The sequence below is a fragment of the Equus asinus genome, chromosome 25 (genome assembly GCF_041296235.1).
Source record: "Equus asinus isolate D_3611 breed Donkey chromosome 25, EquAss-T2T_v2, whole genome shotgun sequence".
NCBI classification, from domain to species: domain Eukaryota; kingdom Metazoa; phylum Chordata; class Mammalia; order Perissodactyla; family Equidae; genus Equus; species Equus asinus.
Genome location: NC_091814.1, coordinates 33408092 through 33429511, shown reverse-complemented (window position 1 = coordinate 33429511; position 21420 = coordinate 33408092). Strand labels below are relative to the sequence as shown.

The 21420-nt window shown below is 42.6% G+C and overlaps 1 protein-coding gene across 1 annotated transcript in view; it reads right to left on the bottom strand.

The window, feature by feature from the left end:
* Window positions 1-3334: 3334 nt before the first annotated feature.
* TRAF5 (TNF receptor associated factor 5) overlaps window positions 3335-21420 on the bottom strand; it is a 43270-nt gene continuing 25184 nt past the window's right edge. Inside the window, exons 2-11 of the mRNA XM_014834824.3 lie at window positions 20373-20591; window positions 19335-19392; window positions 16697-16798; window positions 14273-14437; window positions 13559-13636; window positions 13128-13202; window positions 10209-10301; window positions 6418-6558; window positions 4873-5041; window positions 3335-4180 (exon numbers count right to left, since the gene is read on the bottom strand). Of these exons, the coding sequence (XP_014690310.1) occupies window positions 3603-4180; window positions 4873-5041; window positions 6418-6558; window positions 10209-10301; window positions 13128-13202; window positions 13559-13636; window positions 14273-14437; window positions 16697-16798; window positions 19335-19392; window positions 20373-20590 (1677 nt within the window). The 5' untranslated portion in view covers window position 20591 and the 3' untranslated portion in view covers window positions 3335-3602. The remainder of the gene's footprint in view (window positions 4181-4872; window positions 5042-6417; window positions 6559-10208; window positions 10302-13127; window positions 13203-13558; window positions 13637-14272; window positions 14438-16696; window positions 16799-19334; window positions 19393-20372; window positions 20592-21420) is intronic.

The following is a 21420-nucleotide window of genomic DNA, read 5'->3' as shown; positions in this document are numbered from 1 at the left end:
GACTTCTGGCTTGGATGATGATGTCATTAACTGGGGTGGAATAAACAGGAGGAGTTAGCCTGGCAGTGCTCAGGAGTGAGGAGATTTCCAGGTGTTATGGTGAAGTGGACTTTAAGGTGCCTGTGGGGCTTCTAAGTTAAGATGATCAGCAGGTACTTGGATATATGAGTGCAGCTTAAGGCAAAGGTGGGGGGCAGAGATACAGCCTGAGGAGGGTGCCACATGGGGTGATGATGAGTTCAAGAGTCAGCTGTGGGGTACCCCGGGAGTGACTGCTGTTCTCAGGGTGGCCTTTGGCCCTGCTGACATTCTTTTTCCTTCCCAATTCCCCTGGTACTTTTCTTTCTTTTTTTAAAAATATATATATATTTTTAGGAAGATTAGCCCTGAGCTAACTGTTGCCAATCCTCCTCTTATTGCTGAGGAAGATTGGCCCTGAGCTGACATCCGTGCCCATCTTCCTCTACTTTCTATGTGGGATGCCTACCACAGCATGGCTTTTGCCAAGCGGTGCCATGTCCGCACCCGGGATCCGAACTGGTGAACCCCGGGCCGTTGAGAAGCGGAATGTGTGGACTTGACCGCTGCGCCACTGGGCCGGCCCCCACCTCGTACTTTTCTTCCCTCTTACCATTCCTTCTCCAAATGCAGGCTTCTCTCCCGCCTCCCCTAAAATGTGGGGCTCTCAGGTGATTTCACCACCTGGCACCTACTGTGCATCCATCAAAGCTTTGTCTCCAGCCCAGAATTCTTATGTAAGATTAAGGACCATGACTCCAACCACTTTCTAAGAGAAAAGAGGTAATTGGCAGTGTGGACTGATTATCCAAGGCACCACACCAAGGGTTTGTGGCTCTCAGTCCCGTTTAAGTGCCTTCAAGACTGGCACTGTGAACCTGGCATGACTATTTCCTGTTTCTCTGAAAACATCCAATTTGGAGATCAGGGGTCAGAATTCAGATCTGTTAGTATGCATGTACCCTACCTCCCCACCCTACTTTATTCCTGCACATACCTTGCTCAAGGTTAACTCCCCTTTGATGCCTAGTGTACTGTTTTCTTTTCATCACGAATCAAAATCAGACCAAAATGGAAATAAAAATTTAAATCCTACTGAAATAGAATGAAAATAACTGTTCAGATCATAAAAGAGGAAAACTCATTTACGTAGATCCACTTGTTTAAAACAAAAATCACAACTCTTCTTTTGTGCGAAAGGAGTGCTTTTTACTCTAGAATACCTTGTTCTGTGATCACTGTTTCAAGACAAAGGGACTCAACTTGTAATCAAACCATGCCATGACATACTTTTTTTTTTTTTGAGGACGATTAGCCCTGAGCTAACATGTGCCACCAATCCTCCTCTTTTTTGCTGAGGAAGACTGGCCCTGAGCTAACATCCGTGCCCATCTTCCTCTACTTTATATGTGGGATGCCTACCACAGCATGGCTTGCCAAGCAGTGCGTAGGTGCACACCCAGGATCTGAACCGGCGAACCCTGGGCCACCAAAGTGGAACGTGTGCACTTAACTGCTGAGCCACTGGGCCAGCCCCATGACATACTTTTTATGTAGAGAAGCTGGTTAAAACACAAAACCAGTATTTTGATAAATTCACTTTAAAATGTTTTTCACATCAACTACTTAAAACTAGTTACAACAATACGATGTTCCACTCCCAAGTACAAAGGATGACCTTGGATTTGATTAGAAACACTGAAACAGAGAAGCACCGGGGTCTGGCTGTGTGGTCTAGAGAAATGCTTCCTGAGTTTGTGTGAGGTGATGTGTTACCCATCAACTGTACCAGTTCACCAGCAGCTACAGTGTCATTCTTTAGTATACTTCTATTGTGAACTTCTTTCTCTGAATTTAACCCTTTGGGATGGTTTCTGCAATATGAGTCTTTAGCATCTTGAAAAGTTCACAGAAGAGATTAAGAAAGTTCCAATTATTCCAGAAACCACTGGTACAAATCATGCTGCTTCTATCAGGTTAACTGTTCAAAAGTTGTCAGGTGCGTGGTGATCACCCAAGTGAGCTGCAGTAAGTGGCCCTCAGCCCATGGCACTTGTCCTTGCACACTCAAGGGAGCCAGTCTGAGTGGAGTAATGCTCAGTTGCATAACAACAAATTTGGCTCAGGAAGACTGGATATTTTTTTGTTAAGCTCAGGCTTATCAAGAGTCAGAAGGGCTCATCTCGACTTATATATACACCCTAAGACCCTTGCAGATAGAGGCACAAGAACATAATGATTTCTCTTCTTCACAAAGTACTCAGGACTTCGACAAGAAAAGTCACATGTTTATATAAATGCCCATTTCTTAGCAATTTATGAATTCAAAAGTTCTCTCAAAAAGAATAGGAGATACTGTTTTTGGCAATCAGTTTTGGATGGGAGTATTTCTGACACTCATAGGAAATTGTAATAATTCTCCCTAGGTTTTAAATTCTTCTTATCCATTTATAACAGTTTCTCCTTTATATACTAAATCTTGCCCATCCTCACATTAATTTACTATTACTACCAAAATACCTTTAAACTATCTGTATACATATACATATATATACACACTTATGTGTTGCTTAATGACAGGGACACATTCTGACAAGTGTGTCACTAGGCAATCTCGTTCCTATGTGAACATCATAGAGTGTACTCACACAAACCGAGATGGTGTAGCCTACTACACACCTAGGCTATATGATACCAATCTTATGGGATCACCATGGGGTATGTGGCCTGTTGATGACTGAAATGTCATTATGCAGTGCATGACTATATTTATTAAATTGAACCTTATGAAACTGCTAATATTTGACCATTTTTGACCTATGAAAACAGTTTTTTCACATAGTTGAACCTAGTAAAATCTGAACTTTAGTTGGCTGGCTATATCTCCTTATCTACATCCTATGCAGTAGTTTCTGCTTTACTGCAGCAGGGAGAATGAAAATGCCTACTCCATTCACCAGTTCCTATGCAGCCTTGCAAAACTGTGCTTGCTGACTACTGGGTAAATTTCATGAAACTATTTAGAGATATAATAATTTCCACAAAATTTAGTACTTGACCAAAACAAGTCTGATCCAAACTGAGCATATTAATCTTTTTAAGTATACTACCCATCTACTTAACTGGAACAGCCTACCCTAAATAGTGGCGTTTGCAGGCTTATGGTAAGGTCTAGAATCAGCAGACCAAATAATAAAATACCAAAGCATTTTCATTGGGAATTCTATCTCTGTGTCCTCAATAACATTTAACATTGGAGAATGCCTACCCGGAGACCCCATGCTAAGCACCAGTAAAAAAGAGAGACACCCCAGACTTTGCTTTCAAGAAATTTAACATCTTTTAAGAGATATAAAAATATAAATAACACGAGGATATTCTAAATGTTTTAAGTTTCAAACTGGGACAGAGTAAAATGTAAAAACAAGACGGCACTTGGGAAGTTTTAACTGACTTCAAATATCGAGGGCAAAAAGCCAAATACAAATGTGCACTGAGTCTAAATTCAGTCAATATGATAATAAAAGGTGTCTCCTCCATGGTTCTGAACCCAAGAAGTCCTTTTGTCACCCTAGAAACAGTGGCTAGAGATCCTCCAGGTCAGTTAAATCCACAGCCACTTTCAGGAAGAGGGTGTCATCTTTAATGTAGGTATTCTTGGCATTCTCCAAAGTGGAATGAGCCACAAAGCGGGGACAGCCAGAGGCAATGTTCATCTCCCCATCAGGTCTTTTAAAGCTGCTGCTATTGGGGTCAGCCTTGAAGGTCTCCATAATATGGTTCTTTTTGCCACTCTGGTCCAAAAGCATCAGGGTCACCCTCTGCCTGAATGGCCACTGCAACAGTGAGTCAAACTCCCCTCGCATCACCACAAAGTACAGCGACAGGTGCGTCCCCTTCCCGGACCCGTCCCCATTCAGGTATGCTCTAGCACAGAGCCGGTAGCCACACCGGCTGGTGTAGAAAGGCTGGCTGAAGATGGATACCGTGTGCCCTTCCAGCGCCTCCCTCTTTTTCATCTTGTAGTCTGTCACCTTCCAGATGAGCTTTCCATTATAGCAGGCACCTTCTAGCAGTTTAAATCGTTCTTCATTTTTATTCAGCTGTGCTTTATGAATATTAATGTGGACATCATGTTTGTTAGTCTCTCCTTCCAAAACAACTGCAAAGAAAAAGAAAGTTTCCGTAGGCCTTAAAGTTGTCTTTAGAATTTGCCCAGAGTGGAATTTTTTCTCTGAAGACAACCAATGAAATTCTGACATCCTAAAGATGAACTAAATGCAGTGTCCACCAGTGGACCATTTGTATGAATAATGTCAACTCAGTGAATCTCATATCTCGGCAAGCGTGGCACCCAGAACACCTGAATGTGTCCTCTTGAACTGAAGCCCCCCAAAATGTAGACAAGACACACTTAGCATTCAACTAGCGTGTATTAGCATGTGAGCCCCACCTCTTTCTAACTAGAATGCTTTTAAACAGCCAAACCCTTTTATATTTTTCTATACTTAAAACAATCTTGCCACGACTTTTCTCCCTTAGTTTTCTCCTTATTTCCCACTCTCCTTAAAAACCATCATTTCCTGTTCTTGGAATGTCCTGCCCCATTTCCACCCCTTGCCTGTTCCAGCCCCTGCTTATGGCCCCCTGTCATTTTTGCCTGCATGGCCAGAATCACATGCTGTTCTGTTTCGCAAATACTAGATTCAACCATTGTTTATCCTGGACAGATGTGACTCTCCATTTGGCCAGGAGTTTGCTTGTTTCACAAACACATGCAGACAAACGAGTCACCGAAAGAGAATAATATTCTCTTTTGAGTATATTATTATAAGAGTAAAATATTAGACATACCTATTCTTTGATCATGGGTTTCTAGCAGGGTAATTTTCTGTTTCACTGTGTCAATTGCTTCCATCAAAGCCCTCAGGTCAAATTTAGTTTCTTGCTGGTTAGCCATTTGTAGTAACTGGCGCACTTGAGCTTCTAGCCAAGCGGACTTGTCAAGGTGACTCGCAAGAAGCTTTCAGTACAAAATGGATCGTCATGTCAAAAAAAACTTAGTTAATATTTTAGTAATTCATTGAGACTTAATTTTTTCAACTCAAACATTTCACTTAATTAACCAATTAATGACATGAAAAATGCAGTCCCGAAGAGAAAACTCAATGAGGATCATAGAGAGATGAGCCGCCTAATGTCCCGCTCCTCCTGCCTATCCCAGTTCCTGTTCCAAATCTTTGACCCGTTCTTCATCTCATTTTCACTCCTCCCTCAATTTCTCTCCACTTGGTTCTCTAACCTATCTTTATATCTCTATCCTCATGTTGTCTGTCCTCTTGCCTTATCATTTCCTTCCCCTCTTAGCTCTTCTGATTCACTCCTGCTCTGCTAGAAGGCAGAGAATCAGCTGGAAGTAGGCCCACCTGTTCTGGCCTGAGCACCACAGGTGGTACAGAAATATCCTGAGTTGAGGTCTCAACTTCTGATTGTTCTCTTTAGATGGAAAAGATTAAATAAAACAACTACATTTCTCCTCCACTCTTGCCCTCAGTACCTTCACTCTGATTGGTTTTCATGTTAAAAAAAGGTCAGCCTTGAGATTATAACATATGATGGATTTCCTTTTTTCTACGCACACACACGCACACACATGCACACACAAACACATAGTTTACGCTGACAAAGTATGGCAATTATATGGCCCGCGTGTTCTGGGATAATTCAAATTTCAAAAATAGTGCCCATACCACATGTCTCAAAGTCTTTTCTGCTATAAATTTTATAATCACAATAAAGAGATTATTCATTAGGAATTTGTTTATGGTTATTTATTCATGATCTACAAAGTAATGTTTGCTGTATTTTAGTGATATTTAAAGCATTTTCTTCCCAAGGGAATGAATAGTTTCACTTTGTTGACTACAAAATGCAGAAATATAGATGCTGTCAATGAATCTGAAATCAAGTGACTAATATCGGTCCAACATTAATTAAAACCTTAATCGCCAAAAATTCTATAAAAGTACAGTACAAACGTTAAATTCACTGACATTGCTAAATGTACTTGGGTTATATAACAGAAGATCTTTAACGAAATACATACTGAAGTATGTAGGGGTAAAGGGCCATGATATATGCAGCTTACTCTCAAATGGTTCAGCAAGAACACACACATACAGAGAGCGAGACAGAGAGAGAGAGAATGAATGATGAAGCAAATGGAACAAAATATTGACAGTGGGTGAATCTGGATGGAGAATATACAGGTGTTTTTTGCACTTATTCTGCAGCTTTTCTGTACATTTGACATTCTTTCCATTTAAAAAGTTATAAGAAAAACCCTCAGTGCCAGTTGAAGACTAAACCTTGGCTATGAATAGAATGGCCATTTCTCACCTGGATGTTTGAGAGGAAGCTTCCATTTTTGCCAAACAGCTGTGCAAACTGCTTGAACTCCTTTTCGAATTTATTTACCGTTTCCGTTAGCTGCTGAATTTTACTTTCTTTCCGTTCTAGGCTCCTATGTAAGTCAGAAATCTAATAACAGGAATGTGAAAATGCGTGCAGACAAGTTAAAATAATTTAAGCATAGTTCTAGGAAAATATTGCAGGTAAAGTGTTTCTAGGAAAAATATATAAATATATATTTTTCTAGGAAAATATTTACAGGTAGATTCCTATATAATTCTAGGAAAATATGTGCAAATGCTTCCAAAAAATCAGATCCACAGATTTCTCATCAGCCTTTTCTATACCTAACCTTCTATGATGGTTTATCTAATGATAATGATATCACTTGACTGAATTTACTGAACTGGTTCTCTTCATTCAGTATGTACTTATTAACTAACGACAGAGTACTGATCACCGTTCCACATTAGATGTTACATGCACCGTATCAATAGTAATAGCTGAAATTTGCTGAATGTCTATCATACCCTTATATTCATTAGTTCTTTTAATCCTTAAAGAACACTGAGTTGGGTATGAATATTGGTCCCATTTTACAGATGAGGAAACAGAGGCAGAGAGTTTAAGTAATCTGCCCAGCATACGGCTAGCAAGTGGTAGGCAAAACACGCACCCCTCTCAGAATGTGTAATCTATTTGAGAGAAATAATCACAAACCTAAGAGTGATCCTAGACAACTCTTCTCTCATCCCCACATCCATTCAATCAATAATATTTGCAACTTTAACTCCTAAGACACAACAAAACAAACAAAACAACTCTTACATCTATTTCTCATTTCATCTCATCTCGTTTTAGCCTTCATTATTTCTCACCTGGACTGCTACAACAGTCCTAAACTATCCCTCACACACACACTAGAAGGGAAGCTCGACGGGAGCCAGGACTGGTGCAGATCCCATGAGCCCCTGTCACCCCAGCAGCTGGCCTGATACCAGGCAGTACCAGGTTAAGTGATAAATATTCGTTAAATGAATGAAGAAATGAATGTTCTCCCTGTCTTTAATCTTGTTTTCCTCCAATTCATACTCCATACTGTGACCAGAATAACATGAAGAGACAGATCTGGTCTTGTTACCCCCTGCCCTGCCACACACACACACCATACCATCTCTAGTGGCCTTCTTTTACACGCTATACAGGGGCTTACAGGATCTACCCCTGGCTACCTTTGCAGCCTCATGCCCATTCGTGTCCCACATATGCCCTGCCCAGCAAGACTACACAACTTCTATTTCCCATCAGGCCTTGCTCTCTCAGACACTTCCCCCTTCATCTAGAAACTACCGCTTTTTAAGACTCCATTCAAGGGCATATCTTCTCAGAAATATTTCCTTACTACTACCACCCACCCAGGTCACCTCTCAAGCTCCAAGATACCTTGACCATACTCTAGGCTGTAACTTTACCCTCATTACTCATTGATTTTTGGGGGGTTACTTTGGTCGTCTTCCTCCACTAAATTGCTGAGGCTCCATCTCACTTATATCTTTATCCCCAAAGTCTAGCACAGTGCCTGGCACACGGAGGGCATTTGATCCATGTTTTATGAATGAATGCACAAATGGCTGCAACAACCATGTCTCTCTGGCCCCAGAATCCTCTATTAAGACCCTGAGAGCTGACTTCCACCTATGCACCAGACATATCTTCCGGCCCAAAAGCAAACTCAGTGGTTCCTCTCCCCACCCTCACCTCTAACGCGCTCCTGTTCATGTAGTGCCCGTCTCAGTTAATCGCATTACCACATTCCCTGCCTTCTAAGCTTACAGCATGCCATTGCGCCCTCCCAGCGCCTCCCAATGCCCTCTTTCCATCCCATTGACACAGCCTTGGTTGAACCTTCACCATCAGCATCATCACCACCACCTCCAGCATCCTGCCTCCACCTAATATTGAAATGCTTATGTGCCAGGCACTGCGCTAAGAACCTCAATATATTATCTCATTTAACCCTCTTCACAAACCCACTTTACAAATGAGGAAATTGGGGAAGAGAGAGATTAAATAGCTTGCCCAAATTCATATGAATAGTGTGGAGCCAGTCCTCGAACCCAGGGATTCTGGCTCCAGAGCCCTCACTCATCAATTGCCAGGCTCTAATGCTACATTGTCTAGTTTACTGCAACATCCTTCTGCCTGGTCTCTCTGTCCTCATTCTCTTCTCTCCATCTATCCATCTTCCATGCTACCACCAGCTGTTTTACTTTTTAAAACCAAGCAAACGATTAGTTGGCCAAGTATTTTCCAATTTAAAAGCCTCCATTAGCTCCCTATTAGTGACAAACATTAATTCAAACTTTGGAGCCTTAAATCCTTTCTGAAACAAGGCAGAATACGAATGAATAAAAAGAATAATTGAATGCACAATGTTCAAAACTTCTTAGCTTACATGGAAGGCCATTGCAATCGGGATCTAACAGACTGGTCTCCAGTCACTCCCTGTCTTACGCTTGGATGTCTCTCCATCCCCAAACCCCATTTTCTTGAATCATCAGCCCCTCTCATGCCTCCCTGCCTTGGCACAAACTTTCCCCTCCTGGGATCTCATTTCCACATTTCACCAACAGAACTTCTTTTCCTTCAAGAAGCAACATGGATGTCCTACCTTGAAAAAATTTCCCCAACTCCTCTAGAATAAACCCTACAGCCTCTGTACCCGACGCATGCGGTACCCTCATAGTACGTTCTGGCAGGCACAGAAACTTACTCATTTACATTTTTGTGAATTCTTCAAGGGTAGAGGCTGTGTCTTCCTCAATTCAATGTCCTTAGCAACTAACATTGTACCTGACATACGGCCAGTGTTTGTTGAATGAATGAAGCAACTGATACAGAAAGAACTAGGGAATGGTTACTAGGCAGCGTGCCTTCTATCCAAGTTACAGTGTAATCAGTCTTTCTAATTTTCTCCAGGATCTGACCCAGCATCTCTATAATTTGGAATCAGATCTAACAAAATAATCTGCAGTAGTAAAATTCAGCTCCCTCTGTGCAGATGGATGGTTTTCTTCCCTACATGGGCTTGAAAAGTCTGCTCCTCTGAGATGTTCTAACAAAATAATTAACTCGTATAATAATTACTCCATAGAATCGGCATTTATTGAGGCCCCCTATGAATATTCCAGGGACGATGGTAGGCATTTGCACACAATTTCACTTGATATTCACAACTCAGTGAAATAAATATGTATGTGTGCATTTATCAGGTTGCAAAGCTTCTAAAAGGTAGAAGTTAAGACTTACTACAAAATATAGAAAACCCATAATGCCTAGAACAGATAGTCATGGTAATACTGATTTAATTTAAAAACTTCAAACACCTATTAGGCTCCTGCTAGGTGCCAGGTATTAACCAAAAGGTGTGTGGATAGGCTGCAGAGAGGCAGTATGGCGTACCATGGGGAACACTGGACTGAGAATCAGGGGACATGGGTTTGAGATTGAATTCTGCCACTTACAAGTTACAAACACATCAGCATTTCTTTGAGCTTAGTTACTGCATCTGTTGAATGAGGGGGTTGGACCCAAAGATCTCGATGGCACCTTCTAGTTCTAATGTTCTATAATCCTACGAGTCTTTCTAGCCACTTAGTTGAAAAACTTCTACCTGCGGTCAACTTACACGGATACAGAGGGGACTAGAAAAATACCAATAATGGCAAATCCCAGGAATTCTGCTGCCTCCCATTATAGTTGAACCCTTGAATATTTACCTGTTTTTCTAATTGGAGATTCTTTTCTAAAACCAGGAGCATGTGGTCCCGTAAGGCTGAATGCTCATGCTCCTGAAGGTTCCCCCGCTTATCCTTCAATATGAAGAGAAAAATAAGTTAGGTTGTTGAAGGGCTCCAAAAACGAGGGTGGTGGTGGGATATCCTGTTAACGCGGAACTTTGACATTTTGCTTTCTTGTCTCAAGGTGGGTTGCAGGAAAAATGACCCCCTCCCAGTCTCAGCTTTAGGATTCTACAGTACGCATGAGATAATTTGAAACTTGCAGAGACAGAGAATCAGGTCGCTATCAAAATTCTCAATGCTGATACGCTTTCTCGCCCTGGGAATATATGACTGTGGGTTAAGTGTAGTGATCATCATCTCTCAATTATTCCCATATAAAACCTATCTCCTTGGTGAGTTAGCTGCAGATCAGTTTGAAGCCTGGGTTAGTTCCCCCTCCTACCAACCGCATTTCTATGCTGCCTTCCACAACTGTCCTGCTATCACAGGCCAAAGTATGCAACCTAGTTGTAATTTCAGCCCCTGCAAATTTGCTGCCCTCAAAAGCAAATAATATGTTTGCAAGAAGAAAGGGTTACTTCTTCCCTGATCATTAAAATATCAGATTGCAAACTGCCAATAGTACTAGTGAAATGTTAGCTGTTCTGGGTGATCTGTGGACTCTAAGCAAAGATTTATCATTAATTTCCCTTCAGTTTAGGGTTGGCCCCTCTTCCACAGAACAACTCCCATCCCCAGCTCTGGTACTGAGGTAAGTTCTAGAATATAACCCAACTGGACTTTGGGCCTAAGTGTAAAGAAGATTTCTTTCAGAGCCCTCGTCTCTCCATCAGCACACCCAGTTCCCTAGTCTCACTCACCAGAGTCAGTGAAGATATACACACATTTTTAATACAATGAGAACATACTATATGTAATTCTTTAAAATAGAGACCTCATTCTTTTTGTCAGATGCATAGTATTCCAAAAAATGAATATATAATTATATAGTTGGCACTTGAGTGATGGACTTATAGGTTATTAGTTTTTTGTGTTTTTTTGCTTTCTAAACATCTTTGTGTGTGTATGTGTTTGTATATGTGTGTAATCATTGCATACTTATGGAAAGATATTTAGGAGTGAAACTGAGTGTCTTTCCTTACATCTATTAGCCAACTGAATTTTCTTCTGGAACTGCCCATATATTTCTTTGCTGATTTTTCTATTAAGTTAAATAAGCTATTTACATGTAAGAATTGTTTGCATATTTTGGAAAATAGCCCTTTTTTTCGTCTGGTCATATTTTGTAGATATTTACCTCCCACTTTGTAGTCTGCCAATTGACTTTATTTATGGTATTTTTAAAAACATATAGTTTTTTTTAACTTTTTTTTTTCTTTTTCTTGAGGAAGATTAGCCCTCAGCTAACATCTGCTGCCAATCCTCCTCTTTTTGATGAGGAAGACTGGCCCTAACCTAACATCCATGCCTATCTTCCTCCACTTTATATGTGGGACGCCTGCCACAGCATGGCTTAATAAGCAGTACATAGGTCTGCACCCAGGACCCGAACTGGTGAACCCCGGGCCACTGAAGGGAAACATATGAACTTAATCGTTACACCACCAGGCTGGCCCCAAAAACATAGATGTTTTAAATATTTGTGATTAAACTTATCAAAATTACATCTTCCAGTTTTGTGTTAGTCATCTAAGAAAGGCCTTCTTTATTTCATGAACAAGAAGAAAATTCACTCTTTTTTTTTTCCAGTATTTTTATAATTTTTATAAACTTTTTATTTTGGAGCAATTTTAGATTTACAGAAAATGTGGAACAATGCAGAGCATGATATATTTTAATGCCTAAAACTTTGATCCATCTGGAATCTGTTAAAAAGACTGAGGTGGGGATCAAACTTAATTTACTTTTATTTTTAATTTATTTTACACAATACATCAAATAATACTTTTTTTTTTTTTTAAAGATTTTATTTTTTCCTTTTTCTCCCCAAAGCCCCCCGGTACATAGTTGTGTATTCTTCGTTGTGGGTTCTTCTAGTTGTGGCATGTGGGACGCTGCCTCAACATGGTCTGATGAGCAGTGCCATGTCCGCGCCCAGGACTCGAACCAACGAAACACTGGGCCGCCTGCAGCGGAGCGCGCGAACTTAACCACTCGGCCACGGGGCCAGCCCCAAATAATACTTTTAAAGGTATTTAAAAGGTAACAAATACATTTTAAAACATGATTTCAAATCAATTTTGTTTCAAAATACTTGGTGGTAGGGAAGCACCATCAAACCCAGGTTTGTAATCATTGGAAGAGTGACTCCCAACGCTTCCAAAACCTAGTCGAGGCAGTGCGGTCAGAATTAGAAATAATTACTGTGATGGTTAATTTTATGTATCAGCTTGGCTAGGCTATGGTACCCAGTTGTTTGGTCAAAACTAGTGTAGATTTCTCTGCGAAGGTATTTTGTAGATTAACATTTACAGTCAGTTGACTTTAAGTAACCCAGATCACCCTCCATCATGTGGGAGGGCCTCACCCAACCAGCTGACAGCCTTAAGAGCAAAGACTAAGGTTTCCTGAAGAAGCAGCTCCTCTCCTCAAGACTACAGCATAGAAACCCCAGCCTCAGTTTCTAGACTGCCTGCCAGCACTGCAAATTTCAGACTTGCCAGCTCCCACAGTCGCACAAACTAATTCCTTAAAATCAATCAATCAATCAATCTCTCTCTCTCTCTATACATCCTATTGGTTCTGTTTCTCTGGATGAACCCTGACTAATTCAACTGCCAGTCTTAAAGTTCTCAGGAGTGAATGTCCTTCTGCCTCCTGAATGGAATCAAAGAGTAAAATGAACTCGCCGTACACAAGAGAACGTAGAGGCAGAAACACAAAGGCATTCCATACCTTGACAGGACAGCCGTACTGCTTAAAAGGGCAGTCTTGTTCAGCTTCAGGACACACAGCAAGGTGCTCATCCACCTACGAAAGGGACAGCCTCACGCTATAGAGATTCGTCACCAATCCTCCAACTGCCTGGAATAACTGCAGCAGGAGGGGATGGAGGGGACGGAGGGGACGGAGGGGAAGCAAGGGTGGCTGGGAGGGAGGGAAGGAATAGAAGGAAAAACGCCACGCTAAGGCCTGGCGGAGGGAGAGCTATGGTGGAAACTGAGAAGAACTCTCAGGGAAAAGGGAAAGGGAGACAGAGGCATGGTTATCCTGGGTGTAATTTAAACCTTGGGCCTCTGTCTATGGGACTTTATCAAATACACACCACAATGACTACTAAAACTTTACCTTACATAAAATCTACCGAGAGAATTATTTACAGTTACCTCAGTTCTTGGAATAATCTGCAAACACTTGTTGGGACAAGATACTGGGTACTCGGGACACATGTTTTCCTCGTGATTCTGAAACAGAGAAAGTGGATGAAACAAAGCCAAACCCTGCTTCCAAGGGTCCCCTTTTGTGGCCTCAGAGTGTTTATACATCTGTCTCTTTGGGGGGGGGGTCTATGTTCCATGGCTTACCCTGTACAGGAACGTATGGCCTAGTTCCAAAAAGGATTAGAGATGGCTGTTTTCTTGGTATAAATCAGTTCAGTTCAATTCAATTTTCTAATTATTCCAAAAGAAGGTCAGAGGGCACGGGACTCACAGAGGGCAGACTGTGGGAGTCATCAGTATGGCTCCTTTGGCACATGTGAAAGGTACCCCACGCTCTCTTTTTATCCCTATATCCTGCCTCTCCCGTTAGACCTCAGCATCCTCAGGACTGACAGTCTCATCACCTTGTGGCCCAGCATCTAGCATCGTTCCTTGCACACTCATACTCAGAGATGCTCAAACAATATTTTTCCCAATGATGAATGGAGTCCTACCAACAAGGTTTTTAGCTTTTTATAGAACTCTCAGATAAAGTTATTCTTTAGACCTGTTTCTGTACAAAAATAAATCCACAAGTATGCTCCTGGGATCCCATCTGATTCACTGTGACCACTCAGGCACAACTGACTCCCATAAAGATGACTGATTTTTTTTTTTTACCTGTAGATTGATTACTACCACGTCCTTTTTGCAATAAAGGCATTTTTCCTCTCGAAACTGGCAGTATGCACTCAAATGCTCTTTCAGATTTTTCCGAAGGACTGATTCCTGACAGTGCTCGTTAGAACACTGCACAGCTTGGAATAGGCACTGCTGAAGGTGGTCCTGCAACAGAGAACAACAGGGCGGTGGGACCCACTGACCGGGACACGCGGGAGGGGGAGCCAGCTGGGAGCCCCAATGAGGGAGGAAGGACAGTGAGAGAGCTGGGCAGAAAGGACTGCAGGACAGGGCGGGTGGGCAGCCTCTGCCTACAGGCTCCCAGTGGAGGCCACCCCTGCCTCTGCTGAGGAGAGGACACGGAGAGGGCCGCTTGGACTGAGGCTGTGAAATCCAGCCTTGCTTGGTGGGAGTTAGGAGGACAGGGGAAGATGCGTGAAGACGGGAGCACGCCGAGTTTATTTGAGATTATGTAGTAACGTGCTCACGTTCTCAGGTTAGTTCTTAAATATTTTCCTGAGGCTTGCCAATTAATTTACCAGTTCTTCAAGGATATCTTTTATGTTTTTTGTGCACCCTCCAGCCCCACCCCTAGCACAGGTACTCATTGCTGCACAGCAGATGGTAGAAGCCAGGACAGAGGGAAAAGAAGGAAGAAGAGAAGGGCATATCCTAAGTACAGGAAGGAGGGGAAAGGATTAAGGAAGAAGAGGAAGGGAAAGGAAGCTGTTCCCAAAGTGATAAAGATAAGGAGATAGAGGAATACAGGATGGCTGGCCCAAGAGAAGCTGGGAATGGTCAATCTTGTAAAGTCAGGAAATGTTTTTAACCAAAATATCAGTGAATGATGACATGGACAGTGTTCATTCTCTGGTTCCTCATGTTATAGATTGTTAAAAGCAGGAATGTCTCAATAAAACGTTTGGATCACTGCAAGTTATTGTGATGCTTGAAACAGGGTTGGCAAACTACGGCCCTTACTTGTTTTTGGAAATAAAGTTTTACTGGAGAACAGCCACACCCATTTGTTCACATATTGCCTCTGGCTGCCTTCCCTCGGAAACAGTGGAGTTGAATAGCTGTGACAGACACTGTATCGCCTGCAAAGCCTAAAAAATTTACTGTCTGGCTCCTGACAGAAACAGTTTGCCGACCCCTTCTCTGAAGGAGAAAAGAGCCAACGGTTTTTCTACAGGAGATTAACAAATATTATAGCTATCCTCCTTTGCCTCTAGTAATAAAAAACAAATAGTGACAACTGAAATTCACAATTTCTCCAAAATTCATCAATGCTATCCCTCAACTTTCACCAAAAGAGTCCACATTCATCAAGACGGCTACCTGTGAGATTCTCCACCTTACCACGCAAGGGGGAGTCGGGGAGAGAACAGGGAATGGGGAGAAATACAAAAGAGACCAGCCACTGTTTTCTAGGAACTGAGGATCTGGTCACCAAAGCTGATCAATGGTCCCTTTGAGCCTCATTTCCTTTTCAGGCTTAGTGACAGCAAAGTTGGAGAAGAAGCCCTGCTCTGTCTACCTGACTATCAAAACAAGTGGCCAGGGACTGTCGGAGGAAAACACAAAAAAGCTCTGTGAACCTCCAAAGAAATCCCTGGGTTAACCAGGAAGTCATTTACACATTTATCAACTCAGTGCCTGGGGCCTTTGGAGGCATGATGGAGAAAAAACTGCATCCGCTGCCTTACATTCCAAAATGTGTGGGTGGAAGGGGAAAATTTCAGCATGGCAGGGCCACATTTCCAGCTCCGCATTTAACAACCCACCCCCCAGGTGGATGGAAGAGCAAAGTGGGACAGTTTCACTTGAAAGGAATTTGACTCCCCTTCACTTCCCCCACACCTCATTTGTTTCCATCTCATACCAACGCTTCACCTTTAAACTACAGCCTAGCTGGGTTCTGGTCTGTGTTATCTACCTTAGATCAAAAACTCAAGAGGCCAGGGCCCACAGCTGCTGGGAAACACCCACCCCAGCACTGCAAGTGCTTTTGGGCAGGGACCCTTACAATTGTGTCGTTCTGCAGTCATGCCCTGGTTCCCACCCTACGGACTCCAAATCCTTCACAGTTCCCCCCAAATGATATGTCCTTGCCTGATCATTCCTTTGGCCCAGCATGTCCCACACATCTACTCTTTTGGATTAATGATCCCTAACCCACAATTTAAGGTCTAGCACATACAGCATGTCCTCCATGCATTCCATACAAAACAAACCTTGTCACTCATACCTTAGCCCTTGGTGTGCTGCATTGTAGCCTACTGTACTGCTAGACAGAAATTGTCTGAGGGCAACCCCAGGAGTCCCCCACCATGCTTAGCCTAGTAACTGTCACATCAAGGTGTTCACTACATGTCACTGGAAAAACGGCCAAGGAAAATACTGTTCATGAGTAATACCAACCTGGTATCGTCCCAGAATAATCTTGGCATTACATCCAGGAGCATTTTTGCAATATACATACAAATTGAGGACTTCCCTTTTGCAGCAATTGTCTTTAAACACCTAAAAGATAAACATAATAGGTCTCATACATTCCAAAGCTTTACAGCAACGTGAATGAAGCTATTATTAATTTGGTCTTTAAGTACATCTCAACAGTCAGGTGGAAACTTCCAGACAGTGGTTGGGATGGAAATATCAGATTCACCACCATAAAAGAAGAGATTGTCTTAGATACATACAGGCCACCAAACCTACAAGCCCAGTGCAGTAGGCTGCAGCTGGGAGAATCTCACGGTTAACTGGATCCCACACACTCAAAGGTCAGGAGGTAGAGCTGTGGCTGAAGGTGATGCTTTCAGGTTCCTGTCGCAGCGTCAACATTTGTATTAGTCATCAGGAGATGTCACTGAAACTGTGCTGACCTGCTACTTCAGCACAAACCAGGGGTTGGCAGACTTTCTCCGTAAAAGGTCAGATAGTAAATATTTTTGGCTTTGCAGGCCACATTGCAATGTTCTCTGGAACAACGATTCAACTCTGTAGAACACAATACTTAAATGAATGGGCATGACTGTCTTCCAATAACACATTATTTATGGACACTGAAATGCGAATTTCACATAATTTTCACGTGTTCACAACACATTATTCTTCTTTTCATTTTTACAATAAATTTTCATTTTGAAATAAAGACTCACAAGAGGCTGCAAAAATAGTAGAGTTCCTGTGTATCCTTCTTTTAAAAAAAAAATGGGCACCTAAGCTAATATCTCTTGCCAATCTTCTTCTTCTTTTTTTTTTTCTTCTTCTCCCCAAATCGCCCCAGTACATAGTTGTATATTCTAGTTGTAGGTCCTTCTGGTTGTGCTATGTGGGACGTTGGCCTGATGAGCAGTACCATGTCCATGCCCAGGATCCGAACCGGCAAATCCCTGGGCTGCTGAAGTGGAGCATGCAAACACAACCACTCAGCCATGGGGCCAGCCTCCTGTGTACCCTTCTTTTGATTTTTTTCCATGATTTAAAAATATAAAAAACAGCAGGCTGGCCTGGTGGCAGAGTGGTTAAGTTGGCACGCTCTGCTCTGGCAGCCCAGGTTCCGTGGGTTCGGATCCTGGGTATGGACCTACACACTGCTCATCAAGCCATGCTGTGGTGGTGTCCCACACACAAAATAGAGGAAGATTGGCACAGATGTTAGCTTAGGGCCAATATTCCTCACCAAAAAAAAAAAAAAAAAATATATATATATATATATATATATATATATAAACCATTCTCAGTTCACAGGCTGTACAACAACAGGTATCAGCCTAGATTTGTCCCAACAAACCCCATGTTGCAGCCTGCCAACCCCTGGCCTAGTGGGTGATACAGACACAAGTACACCACTGTCCCCTGCTAGGCATTTGCAAAATGATTCATAAGAGCATAGAGAAGGAGCGTGTACAACAGACTAAGTGCTCAGGGTGCTTCCTGGAGGAGGTGAGAATTGAATGTCCTGTGATGGAATTTTAAAGGAAGAAAACTTAGCTTAAAAAGAAGTTTTAAGGGAGAAAATCTTCATGACCATGGGTCAGGTAGGTAATGGCTTCTTAGATACAATACTAAAAGAACAAGTGACCAAAAGAAACAAACAAAAGATAAATAAGACTTCATCAAAACGAAAAACTTTTCTGCTTCAAAGGATATCATCAAGAAAGTGAAAAAACAATCCATAAAATGGGAGAAAAATATTTGCAAATCACATATCTGATAAGAGACTTGTATCCAAAATATATAAAGACCTCTTAGAATTCAACAATAAAAGACAAATAATCCACTTTAAAAATTGGCAAAGGAATTGAGTAGGCATTTCTACAAAGAAGATGCACAAATGGCCAAGCACATGAAAAGATGCTCATCATTAATCATTAGAGAAATGCAAATCAAAACCACGAGATTCCTCTTCATATCCACCAGGAAGGCAATACTCAAACAGACGGACAATAACAAATTTTGGTGAGGATCCAGAGAAATTAGAACACTCATATCTTGCTGGTTGGAATGTAAAATAGTACAGTGGCTTCGGAACATAGTCTGGCAGTTCCTCAGAAAGTTAAACATAGAAGAATGTTACCACGTTAACACAGTTACCAAATGACCCAGTAATTCCACTCCTAGGTATATACCCAAGAAACATGTACACTTTAAAGGTAAATTCCATGGCATATGAATTATGTCTCAATAAAGCTATTGTTAGACATAATAATAATAAAAAGAAGTTTTAGAGATTAGCCAGATGAGAAAGCGAATTCCAGGAAACAGGATGTTTCATTTCTCCAGGTGCCTCAATGTAACGGGAGCTAATATAGGAAGCGGCTAAGGAGGAAGCAAGAGAAGAAACTTGGGGGGGTTTCACTAAAGACCCAATGAAGCCTCTCTCAAACCAGGCTAGGAGTGGGGTCTGACCTGACCCCATGGCAGAGGAATATGGACCCTAAGGAAGGTCCCCCTCTCCCACTCTCCTGCTCCAACCTCTATGTGCAATTCAACCCAGGACACTGGCTTCTCCATCACCCAGAGAGCTGCTAAACCACAACAGTGATTTTCTTACCTCCTGAGATTTGATAACCTCCTTATCTACAGGGCAGAGTGGGACTGCATTTAATTCTCTGGAGAGAAAAACAAAAACAGAGCCAGAATTAAGAGTTGACCTCGACAGCTCTTCCAAGAGTAGCCCCAGCACTCCAGCTGCGCTTGACCCCTTGAGCAGGCCAGGCCCTGTCCTTGCTCATGCTCTTCCCTCCTCCCAGAAGGGCCCCTGGCACCCCAATTTCAGCATCTGCTTAGTCTGCCTGAAAAACTCCCATTCATGCTGCAGGGTATAAGTCAAATAGCGAGTGCCCCAGAGTTAAATGCCCTCTGCCAGAGCTCCCACGGGAGTCCTTTGCTTATCACACTGTCCCACAACCTGTCTCCATCAGTAGACTGGAACATTCTAGAGGGCAGAGACTGGGTCCTCTGCTACACTGGATCCCTGCACACCAGAGCTTAGTTTAGCAAGCTGCCTGGAGCACACAGGTGCGAATGAACGAACCCAAGAATAAATGAGAATGTGCTGTAATAACCCCCTTTCCACGTTTGATAGCATACAACTTCCTTATTGTCCTAGATAAGCCCCCAAAACCTGCTTCCATGTCTCTCTGGGTCCCCTCTCTCAAAGTGGCATGACCCAGGTTTTGTAGCTGCCCAGGCATGGACAGCATCTGTGGCAGTGAGGTCCCCTCTGGATGTGAGACCACCTCTGCCTTAAGGCAGGGAAAGGTCAGGGTGACTACAACACAGACCCCCGTGACATACAGGCCCTCCCACCACAGACTGTGCATCTAGCTTTGCCCTCACATGCAAAGCAGGTGTGGTCTGAATTTTAAGAAAAGGTAAATATCAATACGTGAGTGGCAAAAACATGAAGATTATTTCTCAGGCTCTCAGAGACTGGCCCCAGGAGAGCCTCTCCTCATATTCGTGGTTCTGTGGGCAACCACAGCAATTCCAAAAACCACGATTACAGTCGAGTGGCCACAGAAGACATTTCGATCCCAGGAACAGCCACGTCTGGTTCTGGCCGGAGCTGCAGGCCCTGCCCACTCACCTCAGGGACAGGATGCAGTGCTGGCAGAAGCGGTGCCCACAGCCCGTCTGGTGGGGGTTGTGAAGCACAGAGTGGCAGAAGGCACATTTGTAGCGCTCTTCTAACTGCTCTACGAACCGATACTCTGTGTTGGGCTCAAAGTCCAAGGAAACGGAGTTGCTGGAATTCTGACGGATGAAACCACAGGGGACACCTCCTTGCTCCTCAGAATAAGCCATTCTGAGGGGTCAAGAGAAGAGAAAGAAAATTAAGTGTGCAAATATCAAAACAACGACAGCCATCAGATTTTTTAACTATTTGTTTCCTAATTAGTGAACATCACCCACACGGTCATTCAGTTATGACTTTGTGACAACAATGACAACCTCCTGCCACTGGAGGGCCCCCACAGAGGGGAGATGGGGTACTCAGGTGGGAGGCTGGACCAAGTGACTTCCAGCACGATTCTATGAGACTTTAGCCCTTTGTCCATTTACCTTTTACAGGATGCTAACTTATCCTGTCAGTTTGCCATATCCTTGAACAAAATATAGACAGATGTTAACTACATTCTATGTAAGCTATTGTTATGGATTTTTCTTCCATTCAGTTGAGAAAATTGAGAAAAATGCTTTGTTAACATTTTTGAGAAGAACATCGCACACCAGTACATTTCTTGCAACATATAGATAGACAGATATATCACCACCACCAAGCCACATCATTTCTCACCTGAACTAAATAAGAGCCCACTAATTGCTTCCCCCTCCAACCCATTCTCCACAGTATAGCCAGGGTGATATTTTCAAAATGCAAGTATAATTGAAGGTTATCTCCCCTCATCATTCACTGACTTGCCAGGGCTTAGATGGAAAAGTCCATAACGTGAAGCAGGCTACAAGACTGCATCCTCACCACCCAGCAGCATCCTGGACCTCTCCTCCTCTTGCTTTCTGCACTCTAGCCACACAGGCTTTCTTTTAGTTCTTCTACTATATCATGCTGGCTTCTGCCACAGGGCCTTTGCACAAGCCATTGCCTCTGTCTAGACTGCTTCCACTATCCCCTT